Source organism: Ptychodera flava, chromosome 21 (genome assembly GCF_041260155.1).
Source record: "Ptychodera flava strain L36383 chromosome 21, AS_Pfla_20210202, whole genome shotgun sequence".
NCBI classification, from domain to species: Eukaryota; Metazoa; Hemichordata; class Enteropneusta; family Ptychoderidae; genus Ptychodera; species Ptychodera flava.
In genome coordinates, this window is record NC_091948.1 from 35,873,423 (window position 1) to 35,887,810 (window position 14,388).

Consider the following 14,388-nt stretch of genomic DNA (forward strand, 5'->3'; position numbering starts at 1 on the left):
ATGAAGCTACCAAGAATGTAATTCATCCACAGTAATTCAATCACCATAATTCAAAGGGGACTGTGTCGTCAGCGATGACTTGTTTGTATAATTTATGATACATATGTAGAAAAAACCGATATACAAATGTACATTTACAACAGCTGCATATGATTTGATGAGATTTGCTACAATATTGATCACACTAGAATACATCAGCATGAAAGATAGTAAGAGATAAAGTGCAAGTTAATTGCTTATTTGCATATTAATGAATTTTCCTAATTATGGATATATATCAGAGCTGACGTTACCAAAATTGACGAGACTTGCTAGGCACATTGGAGATACTATGATATAATATTTTTAAAGTCATTTAGCATTTTAACTATAAGTTATTGCAAATTTTCACATTTAACGAACTTTCAAGTATAAAATAAGGGATATATATGTCTGAATTGACTTGATCAAAGTTGACAAAAATTGCTATGTACCATGAAGATACTTTGATAAACCAACCTTAAGGAAAGTTGTTCAGCATTTTGTAATTTGCATATTTAATAAGCTTTCAAAATTTGGCAATAAAACTTGAGGGACTTGACTGAAAGCAATTAAACTTGCTATATGAAGTGATAATTAAAGGGACGAAGTTGGCCATTTTGTACTATTTTTTCTATGGCGCAATGCCCGGTCAAATCAATAGACAACCCAAATAGTGACCATAGATGGCTTCAAGGATATATAAAACTGCCTTCTTGCTCTTTATAGGAATGTTAAATGTTTGTCTGGACTTTCACTTAATTTGAATTAAGCCCCATGGTTGATAACGAATTACTACGCACACTTCTTCACATCATCATTTGGAAGAGTGCATGAGTGGCCTGTGACCTTCATACAAACTTCAGTACAATGGATAATAAGGAACAAAGGAACATATGCCTACTGTAAAATAGTGCAACTTAAGTTTAACTCTCAAATCACATGGATTATGAAACAGAAATAAAAGCTTAGACCCAATGGTTTTATGATAAACTAAAACGATGTAAGATTGCTACGTTAATATTGATGGTGAAACAATAACAGATCAATACATTTGCTTTGCATTTTATGGTAAGCAAATCTTGATATATCTACATCTTCGTAGAGTTTTATGTAGGACGTCTTTCTGCCATTCTGTGTTCTTTTTAGAACCTGACATGATCCAGATGATCACTTGTAGAACTTTGAAAGATTGCACTCAGAGATGCAACTGAACCTCGACAAAATGTTCGAACCTTTATCTGTAAAATTTTGTGTTTGCCAGTACAGCTGAAACCACAAGACTGATTCCCCCAGACATGTACCCTACTAGCTACTGGGAGGCCTTGTTACAACTGATAACGTAGTAACTAACCAATAACGTATCAACCCGATAACGTAGTAAAAATTTACCGATAACGTAGTAAATCATCCAATAACGTAGTAATGAACCGATAATGTAGTAAATTTTTCTAAGCGATAATGTAGTAAAAATTTACTGATAACGTAGTAATTTTTCCTAACAGATAACGTATCAACAAATTTACCGATGACGTATCAATGAACCAATAACGGATTAAATCAACTGACAACGTAGAAAAGTCAACCAATACTGCATCAAAACAACCAATAACGTATCAATTACATGATAATGTCTGATTAAAGGGGAAGTTCACCAAGGATGATTTTTAGCTCCCATTTGCCATACATATATGGCAATTGGGAGGTTATATGGTTGAAAAAAGTCTGTATGTGAGATGTCTGTCTGTAAGTATGTATGTATGTATGTATGGATGTCTGTCCGTCCAACGCAAAAACTCAAAAACCGCTGCACGTATTAAGCTGATTTTTGGTGTAGTGATGCCATATTCGATGCAGATGTGCCATTGTTAAAATGAACTTTTTAGTCCCATAGATATGCAAATGAGGTAGAAAAATGGCGAAAATAGTCAAAAATCAATAACTCATGACAGGAGCTACTCATCTGATCATTGTCATATTTGGTTTTTAGGTACCTTAGGACCAACTTATTTAAACATATAGATTTGGTGTCAATATTTGATGCTTTCTATTTTTAATGAATTTTTTCTTTCTTTTTTTGCCATTTTAGTAAAAAATCTTTTTCTCTTAAACCAATGGTCGGATCACTTTACAATCGTTTTAAAATTTGGCGTGCAGGTGCCTTGTGATAACTCAAAATAAAATTCATCAAAATTATGGCAAAATTTGCATATTTGTATTTTTGGGCGATTTTTGCCATTTTTGGTGAAAAAATCTTTTTTGAAACTGTGTATACCATTGCTTTCTAATTGGATGTGCAGGTTCCGAGGAGTGACCTGAAGATGACTCGGTGAACTCAAGGCGAAATTTGCAAATTTTGTTGTACGTTTTGCAATGCTTTCAAATTTGGTACCCAGGAGAAATGTAGTAGGTCATTCATTCAAAGTCAAGTACTGCCTGTGTGAATGAGCAGATTATGATTGTGCTGTTTCAGGCTGAGGTGTTTTTATAGGAAAGATGCAATGTTAGACGGTAATTGATGTTTTAACTGAATTTGACCTACAGTTTGTAACTCTTGTACTGTATAAACCCTATCAATGCACCCAGAAAAAAATAATTAATATGATTTTAAATAAGTGAATTAATTAGGAAATCAACAAAGCCAAAATAATTTTAGTGTAGAATTATTAGAAAGTTCAACTTTTTTGACAGTTCATAGTGAAATGCTTGCCATCTTGGATGATTAAAACATGTAAAGACAACTTTCTGAATCCCAACTTTGACATATTCTGTACTGTCATGTGTTGTTCTCTGTATGTTATCTAAAAGAAATTGCTCATAATAGTTTGTCATGATAGGTTGGTCAAATAAATAGAGATAGAGAAAGTTCCAATTTCTAAATGCAATGTCATGTGTGTAGTTAGTATCTCTGTAAAATGGGAGGACAGTGTCATTGACACTATTTTTTTTTATTCTCACAGCGGTGAACAGCCAAATGAATGGTAAAACTATTTATTCTTTATCGCGATGGTTTCATATATTCTGTTCGTGTCTAAAACCAGGGTTGAATATATGCATGGTCACCCATTCATTTAACATTTTCCAACATGTCAAACATAGCATATTCTATCAAACAAAATTCATGAAAAATGGCTTACTTTGTCCCTTTCAATGATAATTCAGGTAATTACTAATTTGTATGCCTAAGATTTTTTTTTAGAATGAAGCTGTACATAAATTTGGTTGTGATGTTGACTTTAACAATTTTGATGAAGTTACAAAGTTACCAGTGAAGAGATATCAGCGAAAAGAGACATTTTACAGACAAATGCTACACATACTGAAACATGTTGGCATTTCGGTTCATTTCTGGTTGGTCAAAACTTTTAATCTCAACTATGCAATCATGCATATTCTGTAAGTTGAGCCCCATACATCATGCATCAGTCTGCTTATTGTTGTATTTTTGCTAGAAATAACAGCAGAGCTGTACAAGCCAGTTGAATGTATGGTGTGCTGAGTGTGTACATTAAAAATGTAATATTCTACTGTGTGTATCATGAAATAGCTGCAATATTCTTACACAAACCCTTACCATAAATACAATGTATATGGCCACCATTGGCAATTCAGAGAAAGAAATGTTTTGACCTTAACCCTTTTAATAATGAGTATTTTTATTCAAGTTTTACAGTTTCTGTATCAAATCTGATTTATTTGTTTCTAGTTTGTTTTACATATCATTAACTTTTCTCTCAACAGGTGAATTGAATGCTATTGCACCAATCATATCGGGGTTCTTTCTGATGTCATACGCACTGATTAATTTTTCATGTTTCTCAGCATCACTAGCCAGGCCCCCAGGTATGAATATTTACTAGATTATTGTTATGCAACATATTTGCTAATGGTGCTACTCCTGGTGGACAGTGTCTGCAGACTCAGTAAGCCCAAGAGATCACATGATGGTGATAGAACAAAAAGACAAGTATAAATATGTAGGGAAATGCCCTTATTTCTACACATTTTTTTGCATGTGGTTTTAGATTCCACCACAGGCCAAGTGTATTCCACATTTTACATTGCCTTACTGGGCAGTGAATGCTTTTAAGTTAATGTCTGTCTTTATATATTTATGAATGTAAATCTGTACTTGAACTCTGTTGTTTGCAATTTATTTTACTGCATACAAACTAAAAGTTCCTAACAAATGAATGTTTACGGTTTTATTTTGCTGACAAATTAAAATATGAAGTTAAACAAGTTTTAATCATTCCTTTTGTATACTTTTGCTTACATGCTTTGTTGTTCAATCACTTCTTAAAATATTTTGGAGAAAAATTTTCATTACTGTAATAATAACCATTAGTAATTTAAAAAAGGAATATAATCACTATCCAAAAGCTCTCCCTAATAATATTTGATAACAAAAACTAGAGAGCACTTCAGTTGTACACTAGGTACCCTTACTGTTCTGATGCACTAACAGAAACACACTGTAGATTTTTGAAACGTTAACAATTACTGATGCTTGTCATATTTTTTCTGCAGGTTGGCGTCCTGGTTTTCGGTTCTACAACATGTGGATGGCATTGTTAGCTTCACTTTTGTGCCTGTCTGTCATGTTCATGATTAATTGGTGGGCAGCACTACTTACCATAGTTATCGTTGGGGCCTTGTATCTCTATGTCAACCACAAGAAACCAGGTACATTTACATCTTCTACTTTTGAAAATCATACCGTGAGTGAAATGAAACTTCCATATGACCATGCATTAATATGCCCTACACAAATCAATGTCCTACTGTGATTATTGCCAGAAATGAAATCTCATACTGTTATGTAGGTCACTTCCCCCCCCCCCCCACTCATCATGACCTGAGTTTAATTAGTCTAGAACATTCTCAAGGTCACTGCCCTTAATTTCTGAGATAAGTAAAAGTAGGTCAAGGTCATCCAAGGCCATCCTAAATATTGTAGTCTCGTACTGATCATTATCCAATAGAAAACAAATCTGTAGCCAGCGTGATTGCCAAGATATGTGAAAGTATGTCAAAGGTTATCCAAGGTCATCTGAAAAATTGGTGGAAAAAACTGTGATCAGGCACCTGTCAGTTACAGATTTAACAGTTTGATAGTGTTACAAAAGAATACTTGATGACATTACTTCATGATTATCATTGGTATTATTACATATGCAGAATAAGGGTCCTAAATTGACGCATTTTAATCAGTTAGCATCTCTTAAATTGTACAAACCAAATACCTATCAAGTTGTTGTTATTTATACCAAATTTTGGGCAAATATCAATGATGCAAAAATACTATAGAACAGAGGCAAACGGGCGCAGAGTCTCCACTGCGCCCGTGTAGTGAATGTTATCGATCAATATTCTTTTATTAGAAATTTATACATTGTTTTCTTGCTCGTGCACGTGTAGTTCCTCATTCACAATACAATACTTTTACGGAACAAACTGCTGCAGTCAAACAAACGAGCTGCAGTCACTGTGCAATTTTCTTTTCTGCTGACTTGGAAGTTGTGCTCGATCGGACATGCCAGGCGTAGCAGTGCTGCACGTTGTATGTAGCTGCCTCTGAAGTCGCCGTCATGTCGCTCTCGTTTTTGTCACACTGGTTTCATTCTGTTCACCACCCTAGCAACCATCAGCTGCTGCTGTCTGCTAAGCTTTTGAAAATACCCCAGAATCAAATAGTGTTTTCTGACTGCGTAGGGCCATTGTTTACAAAGCACTATGCACTTGTCGTCATGAAAAATTCAAGGTCACCGCTTACTGCATGCAGGCATCTGAAAGCATGGCAAATTACTCCCTAAGTTACTGATTACAGTATACTGGTATGTCTGAGACTGCGCACTAAAGCAAGGAAAGGATGGCTACCCAGGGATGTTGAAAAATCTCTCTGCCTGTCTGCTACACTCTCGATTGGCCCCCTGAAAAATTGGGTTCACCAGTTTGGCGAAGAGGGGCTGAAAACAATTTGCCAATCCGACTTTTATTTGCCATTTGACTGTCTGGCGAGCGGCAGCGGAAACATTGACAATATTGCCAAACTTGACCAAAGTGCGCCAAAAGGTGCTGAAACATAAAAGTATCACCTAAAACTGAAAAATGTGTTGTCAATTTAATTTGAATGCAAGAAACCAACGAATACATTGATGTTATTAGTCCCCACGGACACCGTCCGGGGGGACTTATAGGTTTGGTCATGTCCGTGCGTGCGTCCGTGCGTGCGTCCGTGCCTGTGTCCGTGCGTGCGTCCGTCCGTTCACGCAGATATCTCAGAGATGCCCAGGTCAATTTCTTTCAAACTTTGCACAAGGATAGTACCCTACCCCATACAGATGCACATCGATTTGTTTCACAATGCGATTAAATTTGGCCGTGTTAGAGGGCTTTTTAGTTTTCACCTCCATAGACTCCCATGTATAAGGCAGTCTCCATAGACTCCCATGTATAAGGCAGTCCATAGACTCCCATGTATAAGGCCAAGAAAAATAAAAAAATAGTTTCTCATCGTATTCATATTGCAAAAAGGATGCAGTGACACAGTTTTTAGTCCCCACGGATGAAGTCCAGGGGACATATTGTACCTCATTAATTATGCACATATCTAATTTTGAGCGAGCCAATAGAGCTAGAGGTCTGATTTTTGGTATATAGGGATAACTTAGCAATACTATTTTTTTTTTTCAAAATGTCGCGTGACCTCGGTGACCTTTGACCTCGAATATACATATTTGTCCATAACTCGGTAACCACAAGTGCTACACCCTTCATATATGGTATGATGGGACAGCTTATGAAGCCACATATTGTACCTCATCAATTATGTGCATATCTAATTTTGAGCGAGCCAATAGAGCTAGAGGTCTGATTTTGGTATATAGGGATAACTTAGCAATACTATTTTTTTTGACAAAATGTCATGTGACCTCGGTGACCTTTGACCTCAAATATACATATTTGTCCATAACTCAGTAACCACAAGTGCTACACCCTTCATATATGGTATGATGGGACAGCTTATGACGCCACATATTGTACCTCATCTATTATGCGCATATCTAATTTTAAGCGAGCCAATAGAGCTAGAGGTCTGATTTTTGGTATATAGGGATAACTTAGCAATACAATTATTTTGACAAAATGTCATGTGACCTCGATGACCTTTGACCTCAAATATACATATTTGTCTATAACTCAGTAACCACAAGTTGTACACCCTTCATATATGGTATGATGGGAGACCTTATGATGCTTCATACTGTACCTCATTAATTATGCGTATATCTAATTCTGAGCAAACCTATAGAGCTAGATGTCTGTCATACATATGCATATAGATTTGTTCTGTGATACGATCCAATAAGGCCGCCATGTGGCCATTTTATTACGATTTTTTCATGTCCTGAACTACAGCTTAGACATGTATCAAGCGAATTTATTCAAAAGTATTTTTATCACAGACCTAATGAAGAGGCTCTATCCTCTCTGAGGACCTGTAATCAAAGTACCCATTAACAAGTGGGGACTATGTCATCAACGATGAATTGTTGTATATAAGTCAATGTATAGGGGTTATTGTGGAAATATTCATGATGTTACCTGAACACATGAGCAGCACGCGAGCAGATTTCGATCGATATTCTATTGAAAATAAATTGATACATTGATACAATGTTTGCTGTTGTCAATAGCAACTGGCTGAAAGTATGTTTAGATGGGAAATATGCTTCACGGAATACAACACATTCAGGCATACTTTTGGCCCGCCATGTATGGTTGCAGAGATATGTCTTCCCAGGTCATCCCTAAGTTTTTGTAGTGCAAGTGTTTCTTCTGTAATTCATGTTTGAACTTTTTTTCACTCCACAATCCTGCAGTAAATTCAGCTCTGCATTTTTCCCACAAGCGCAAAATTAAATGAACTTTTACCCCTTCCCCTAAACGAAATAATTACATTTGTTGTGTGTCAGCTTTTATTATTGACGGCCCCTAAATAGGTGATTTATTAACATTATTACTAACATTACAATATCATTAATATTAGACCTTTGTATATTTTACAGAGATCAACTGGGGATCATCAACGCAAGCCTTCATATACACACAGTCATTACAATCAACATTGAAACTTGACAACATACCACAACATGTGAAAAATTTCAGGTACTGTATTGCTTTCCTGGCAATTGCAAAATGCTTCCGACAAGGGCCAATGTCAGCAATGCAAAGCTTATCAGATAGGCTGGTTGTCCGTCGTTGTCTTTCATCCATGTGTTTGTCTGTCATCCGTCCATCTGTCAACATTTGGCCTCTTGTCTGAAACTACTGTCTGATTGCTTTGAAATTTGGCACAGACATTCCTTTAGGTGACATGTAGGTTTGTTCAGATCATAGCGAAATATACATATTAATTTTTTGATGCAATTTTGCCATTTTTGGTATAAAATCTTCCCCTTTTAAGGATGATAATGACGAAATCTGTCATTTTTCTGTCGAATTTTCAAAATTTTCTGAGAATACGCCTTATGGTCAGGCCCATCATTGAGATGAGTCGCTAGTTCAAGATAAGTAATGGTTTCCGTGTAATTCACGATTTTTAAAAATCAAAACAAATGCACGTGGCTATCCCATGTCAAAACGGGGAGCTTTTGTAAACATCGTGCACATATTTGCATCGCTATTTGCAGAATCCATCTTGAGTGACACAACGTTGTGTAATTTACATAGTGACATTGTTGAGCTTCTCCAAAAATCAGGATTACTCCCGCATGTCAACAATAAACCGTAACATTCATGTTTGTTGAAGCACAGTCCCTCCGAGCCTAGTCCAATAAGTCAGTTTTCGACACACGGAACTGTTTCCGTTCAAAACGCATTGCGGCCAAAAACTGCGTGTTTTACCAGTATGTTTCACGTCTGTCCGTATCCGATAGAAGTACTGTAAGACAACTAAAACTGTTCTCCATCCAACTTAATATTACGACCGAAACCAAAAAAATACGTCCACTTTTGTTAACATTTTACATTTGAGTCGACACGCAACAAAGTTCCTAACTCAAAATTCTTCCATCCTGCTCCGAATGAAATAAGGGCCGAAAAAAACAACCAAAAACCATGATTTTTTCTGGTATATAATGTGTGTCAATACAATGTCTGACATTCAAAAAGCGTTCCCAGAATCCCACCTATGATGCTGAACATCAAATTATTATGTCCATTTCTGATTATATTTTGTATACTTGATAAAGTCCAATATCCAAAATTTTCCTGCTCTGAACCAATTGGGACCGAAAAAAACGAAACATCTTTTTTCTGATGCAGTGATTGTGTTTTACATATCGGTCAAACTTGCGTGGTAAGCTTATTATGCACCGTCCCCAGTGCATCTGAACGTAATCACAGTGAATGAAGATTACATCCAAGTACCTCACCAAGGGTTTCAGTGTCGTTTTACTTTGGAAATGGTTGCGTAGTCATACAATTTGACAGTCGATCGGGCGATATCCCCCACAAACTTGTATTCCCCCGAAATTGTGCGAGAAAAATACGCCGACCTCTCCTCGGACCGATCGGGAAACGTTGCCGGGTAACGCACGTCTACTGGCCTTGCTTTGGTTTGCAATCTGGTTTATCGCGTAGATGAACTCAACCACGCTGAGAAGTGCTACTGGCCTATCCACTGTTGTCCTTAGAAGCCGGGTGCCGGGTAAATAACCCGGCTGTTTTGCATTTTTTCCCGGCTACTTTTAACGTCATTAGATTATTTTTATAGACCTGTAATTTCGGGATTGCACTGCCAGCTGTTATTCGGCACACGTACGATCAGCAGTTTCGCGACCCCTTTCCCCGCAGGGAACTGCACAAACATAAAACAGTTTCTAAATACCCGTTTGTGGCTTTTTGAGCCCGATCTTTTATTTGTTAAATACAAAATGTAGTGTGATTGGCTGGTGGACGCGTCTATGGTGTTGTCTTTGTTACGAGCGGTGTAATTGGTAGGTCATCTCCGGTCATGATTTTTAACGATGACGTCAAAAAAAAATGTGGCGTCGGCCACTGGCACCTTTCCGATGGAATATTTTTCCCGGAGAAAGCCCGTTCGAAAGGTATACTTGATTCCAAAAATATATTTAGTTTATGTATGAAAAACTTCAATTTCGCTGAATTTCTGAGAAAAAGCGCCGAAAAGATGTGATTTTGATCGACGATTCGAAGTTCATGAAACTGCAGCTAGTTTTCCGTCGCCGCGCTGGCTACCAACGTCACGGTCACTACGAGTATGATCTTCTCAACAAATCAAGTTATTCTCAGAGCAATACCGACGCATTTTCTAGATTTTAAAAAAATGAGCTAGAACTGATTTTTTTAGAAGCAACTGTTTATTTGAATGGGTATTTTTTTTCATTGATTATTTTTACGTACTAGAATCCACGGTCAAAGGCATGTGTGTTGCCGACCGTTGCCGACCAGCGCAGCGCATGATCGTCACGGTTCACGGCTTCACTGTGGCGCTGATACGTCGTGGATTCTGGCATGGGTTCAATTTCACTGCGCCTCTCCATGTTCTCCATGTCGGGTTGCCCGATAGTGTATTTCGATGGACCCTCTGAATCATTTTTTTTCACCGACTCGTGGAGCAAATTTGAAAGAAAATTGAGTTGTTTCCTTCCGACGCCTTGCTGCATATCTGCTTTGATCAAATTTGGGGACAGCGAGACGCGATGATCGTGAGCGGTTTGCATTTAATTTGTTGCAAAATTTCTGTCAATCAGTCACTTTGTGTCATAAGTTTCAGAAACTATAACTCGCCTGAAAATTAGCAACGTAGTAAGTTCATAGGCACAGCTGACATGGTAACGTGCCTCTGACTCGACGATGCCGATTTTTCAGACTACACTAAGAGAATCCGAAACTTTCCACAAAAAATGAGTGATTGACAGAAATGTTGAAACAAATTTAATGTTAAGCGGGCAGTCATCTCGTCTGGTTGTCGCATAAGCTCAGTCGCGGAGAGTGCTTTCGCAAACATTACTATTATCGTTTGCATATAGTTATGAAAAAATGCGTAAAGAGTCGATCCAATGCGTAATATTATTACGCATTGGATCGACTCTCTACGCATTTTTTCATTGTTATGAGTTTTCGATATACGCATTTTTTAAATCGTAAATGCGAACATTTTTATAGTGAATTATCTTACCGATGTTTTTCTTATCAAAAGCGAATGTGTTTTGATTAGAATAGAATGAGTTTGATGATTTTGGGGAAACTACTATGTGGTAATGAAGAATGGGAAATGAGCAATGAAATGAGCAGACAGCAGGTGATTTAAGATTAAATGTTACATCTTCACTGCAAATAAAACCATAAGTGTGTCATAAATAATACAAACAAAACAAAATCATGTTTGTTTGTTTTGTGGAATGTGAGCCACGTCTAAGACACACAACAAAAGTACTGTTTCAGTCTCAGCTAAATGTCACCTCAGATGCCACCAGAGAACACCATTTCCACTCCAAAATTTGAGTTTTCGCCTTGCGAGAGGGGGGACACCCCCCTCTCGCGCTCTCCCCCCTCGTTCGCTACGCTCACTCGCCGCTCGGTCGCTTCGCTCCCTCGCACTCCACCCGTCTACTTTCTTATATTACCCGGCTACTTTTAAATGTAAGGACAACACTGCCTATCCACTGCTCTCCTCCATACCTCAACGCAACGGGCAGCAATCACGAACGGACGATGCCATTTCTGGTTTCAACATGTCAAAGAAGGCGATATTTAGTGTTGAACTGAAGTACACGACCCATATTTCATTATGTATACAAAAATTAACGTTGTGGGTTTTTAAGAATAACGCATTCTGTTAATATCCCCGTGGTCACTGACTCGCAATAAAATTTTCTCCGAGACCCGCGATCAAATTGTTCTTTGACCAAATGTGAAATGTCGGCGAATACATTTTACGAGCGAAAAAAAACCCAGACAGATAAATAAATTTACGCGAGCCACACAGCAAAATGGTTTTCATCATGCCGCTCCAGACAAGGCCACGGTCAGTGATCGTTTTCTGGCTCAGAACACACAAAGCCAGAAAAATCGTAGAGTAATTACTAACTCGTTTTTTTAACGGCACCGACTGTTCTGAGATATGTGACCCTTCAAAAAGGTGGGTCACAAAGCTTTCCTTTGATGCGAAGGTGCGTAGAGATTTACATGCATGAATAAATGACATCTCAAGTGAGACAAATTTTTGGCCAGTCTGCAGCCTAGAAATTACATGGTTAAAAGTTATAATGAGCTGTTTGTTGAAGGCACGAAATAGTAGCTGTGCTTCTCGTCAAAATACGGAAACATCAGTCGGTACCCACCAAACTTTGTATGGAAACCCTAATTGTGGTGGGAGGCCGTATAACGCCAGTAACACAGCCCTGCCATGCAGAGCTAGTAAGCTTATATCTCGAAAATACCCATAGTTTAATATGGTTGTGGTAGGAGGTTGAACTCGCCGCTTTGCGGTGCTTGACGTCTCAAGTTTCGTCATTTATTAGATCACTTCTCACAACTTGTGAACAATAAACAATTAGTCCGATAGTATCGAGTGTACGTCAAGTTGTGTTCAAGTAGGGAACGCAGGCAAGCTTATTTACATATGAATTTAGGACACGCCCGATATCAGTAATGATCGCTGACGTCATTGTTTTCGCCCACTGAAGCCATTTGCTCTAGTGACGTGCCGAAATTAAGGCTCCGAAAATCGGCAGTTTACCGCGATTTATTTTATTTTCCTCTGACGTTTTCTTTGAACAACTGTCATTCCCGGTCGACATTATCACTAGGTAACAAAATATGACTGCGTTTAGGTTAATGCACGTTTAATTATCAAACGTTGAAGTAACAAAACCGGTTTTTTGCGTTTTTCTTGAATTCAATGTGTGAATGAGGTAGCCTTCTTTGGCACCTCGTCAATTCGCGCTCACAAACACTAGCTGCTTGAAATTCACACTGTTCATTGGAAACATAATGAACTCAAAATCCTTGTCTGGGATTTTCTTTATCTGCCTTTTTTTTTTTTTTTAATGCGCTCTTAAAGGTGTTGGACGAAGGTGTTTTTCAAGGAATTTTAATTATTACGCCATATAATTTGAATGGAGCCTCCAAGAAAAAATCGCAGACACGGTTCTGAAGGATATTAGGTTTGGTCATGTCCGTCTGTGCGTGTGTCCGTTCATCCCTCCATTCACGTTGATATCTCAGAGATGCTTGGAGGGATATGCATGTCACTTTGTCTGGTTATAGAGTCCAATATAGCTCTGTGACACCCATTTTATTTAAAAAAGCGGGGACTGTATCATTGACAATTACTTTTTGAAAAAGAGCTCTGCCTCTCGATTAAACTGCACTCACTTTGATTAAGCTATGTAAAGATGTTCATCACACAGAGCTTTGATAGCACACAATGAGATATGTCAGTATTGCATCAATTAATTGCTAATTTACATATTTGATGTTAGGATGATATGTCTAGCAATACTGCAGCAAATTTGATGAAACTTGGTGCAGATCACACAGTCTCATAATAGTGTGAAAAGATGCTAAGCAGTGTCATGCAAATTAATTGCTAATTTGCATATTTAGGGAACTTTTCTAATTAGTGGGCTATCTCCAGAAATGCTGCATCAAATTTTAAAAAACATTGTACAGATATCAATCTCTTAGTACTGTAATACTGTGTGAAGACATTGAGCAGTGTCATGTCAATTAATTGCCAATTTGCATATTTGATGAACTTTCATAATCAGTCTGATATGTCTAGAAATGCTGCATCAAATTTGATGAAATGTGGCACGGATGTTGATCTTTCCATGATATTATCCCACTTCCCCAACACAACCAGCCGGGGAATGGCAGGGCTACAGAACCACAGCAATGAATAGCAAGCATTGTGTTTGACTCACATGACGTCACTGACCATAGAACCGGAAGTACGGACATTTACGGGCATTTCAGATTGCGTTTTGTGGGCGGGGCTGACACCCAACTACCTTTTTCGAGAATTGAGACTAATTTTTCGCATTGCCAACAATTTTTATATCATTATAAGCATATGTGAGATAGGATCAGAAAAATGCTATAGTTTTTGCAAATTTCAAAATTTATATTTTCATTTCACCTTTAAGGAATATTGCAAACTCAATGATATCATCAGTATCGGCATTCTCAGTCACGTGCAAAATCTACAAGTTGTCAACAAACCCCCGCTGCCATCCAACTCGATTGGGCAATATTTAGCATGTCTGTCACTACAGCAGCACAAATTTGGGCCTTTGTTTCAATGATTAGAAGTGCAATACTGCTTTTAGCAGT

General features: G+C 37.7%; 1 protein-coding gene across 5 annotated transcripts in view; it reads left to right on the forward strand.

Annotated features, from left to right (window-relative positions):
• The window catches only part of LOC139122136 (solute carrier family 12 member 2-like), a 215,996-nt gene that overhangs the window by 92,607 nt on the left and 109,001 nt on the right, over positions 1-14,388 (forward strand). For all 5 annotated transcript variants that reach the window (XR_011549408.1, XR_011549409.1, XM_070687546.1 and 2 more), the window contains 3 exons: positions 3,760-3,861; positions 4,549-4,704; positions 8,091-8,190. Coding sequence is in view for 3 of the 5 variants with exons in the window: in XM_070687546.1 (XP_070543647.1) it covers positions 3,760-3,861; positions 4,549-4,704; positions 8,091-8,190 (358 nt within the window). In the remaining 2 variants the exon portion in view is untranslated. The remainder of the gene's footprint in view (positions 1-3,759; positions 3,862-4,548; positions 4,705-8,090; positions 8,191-14,388) is intronic.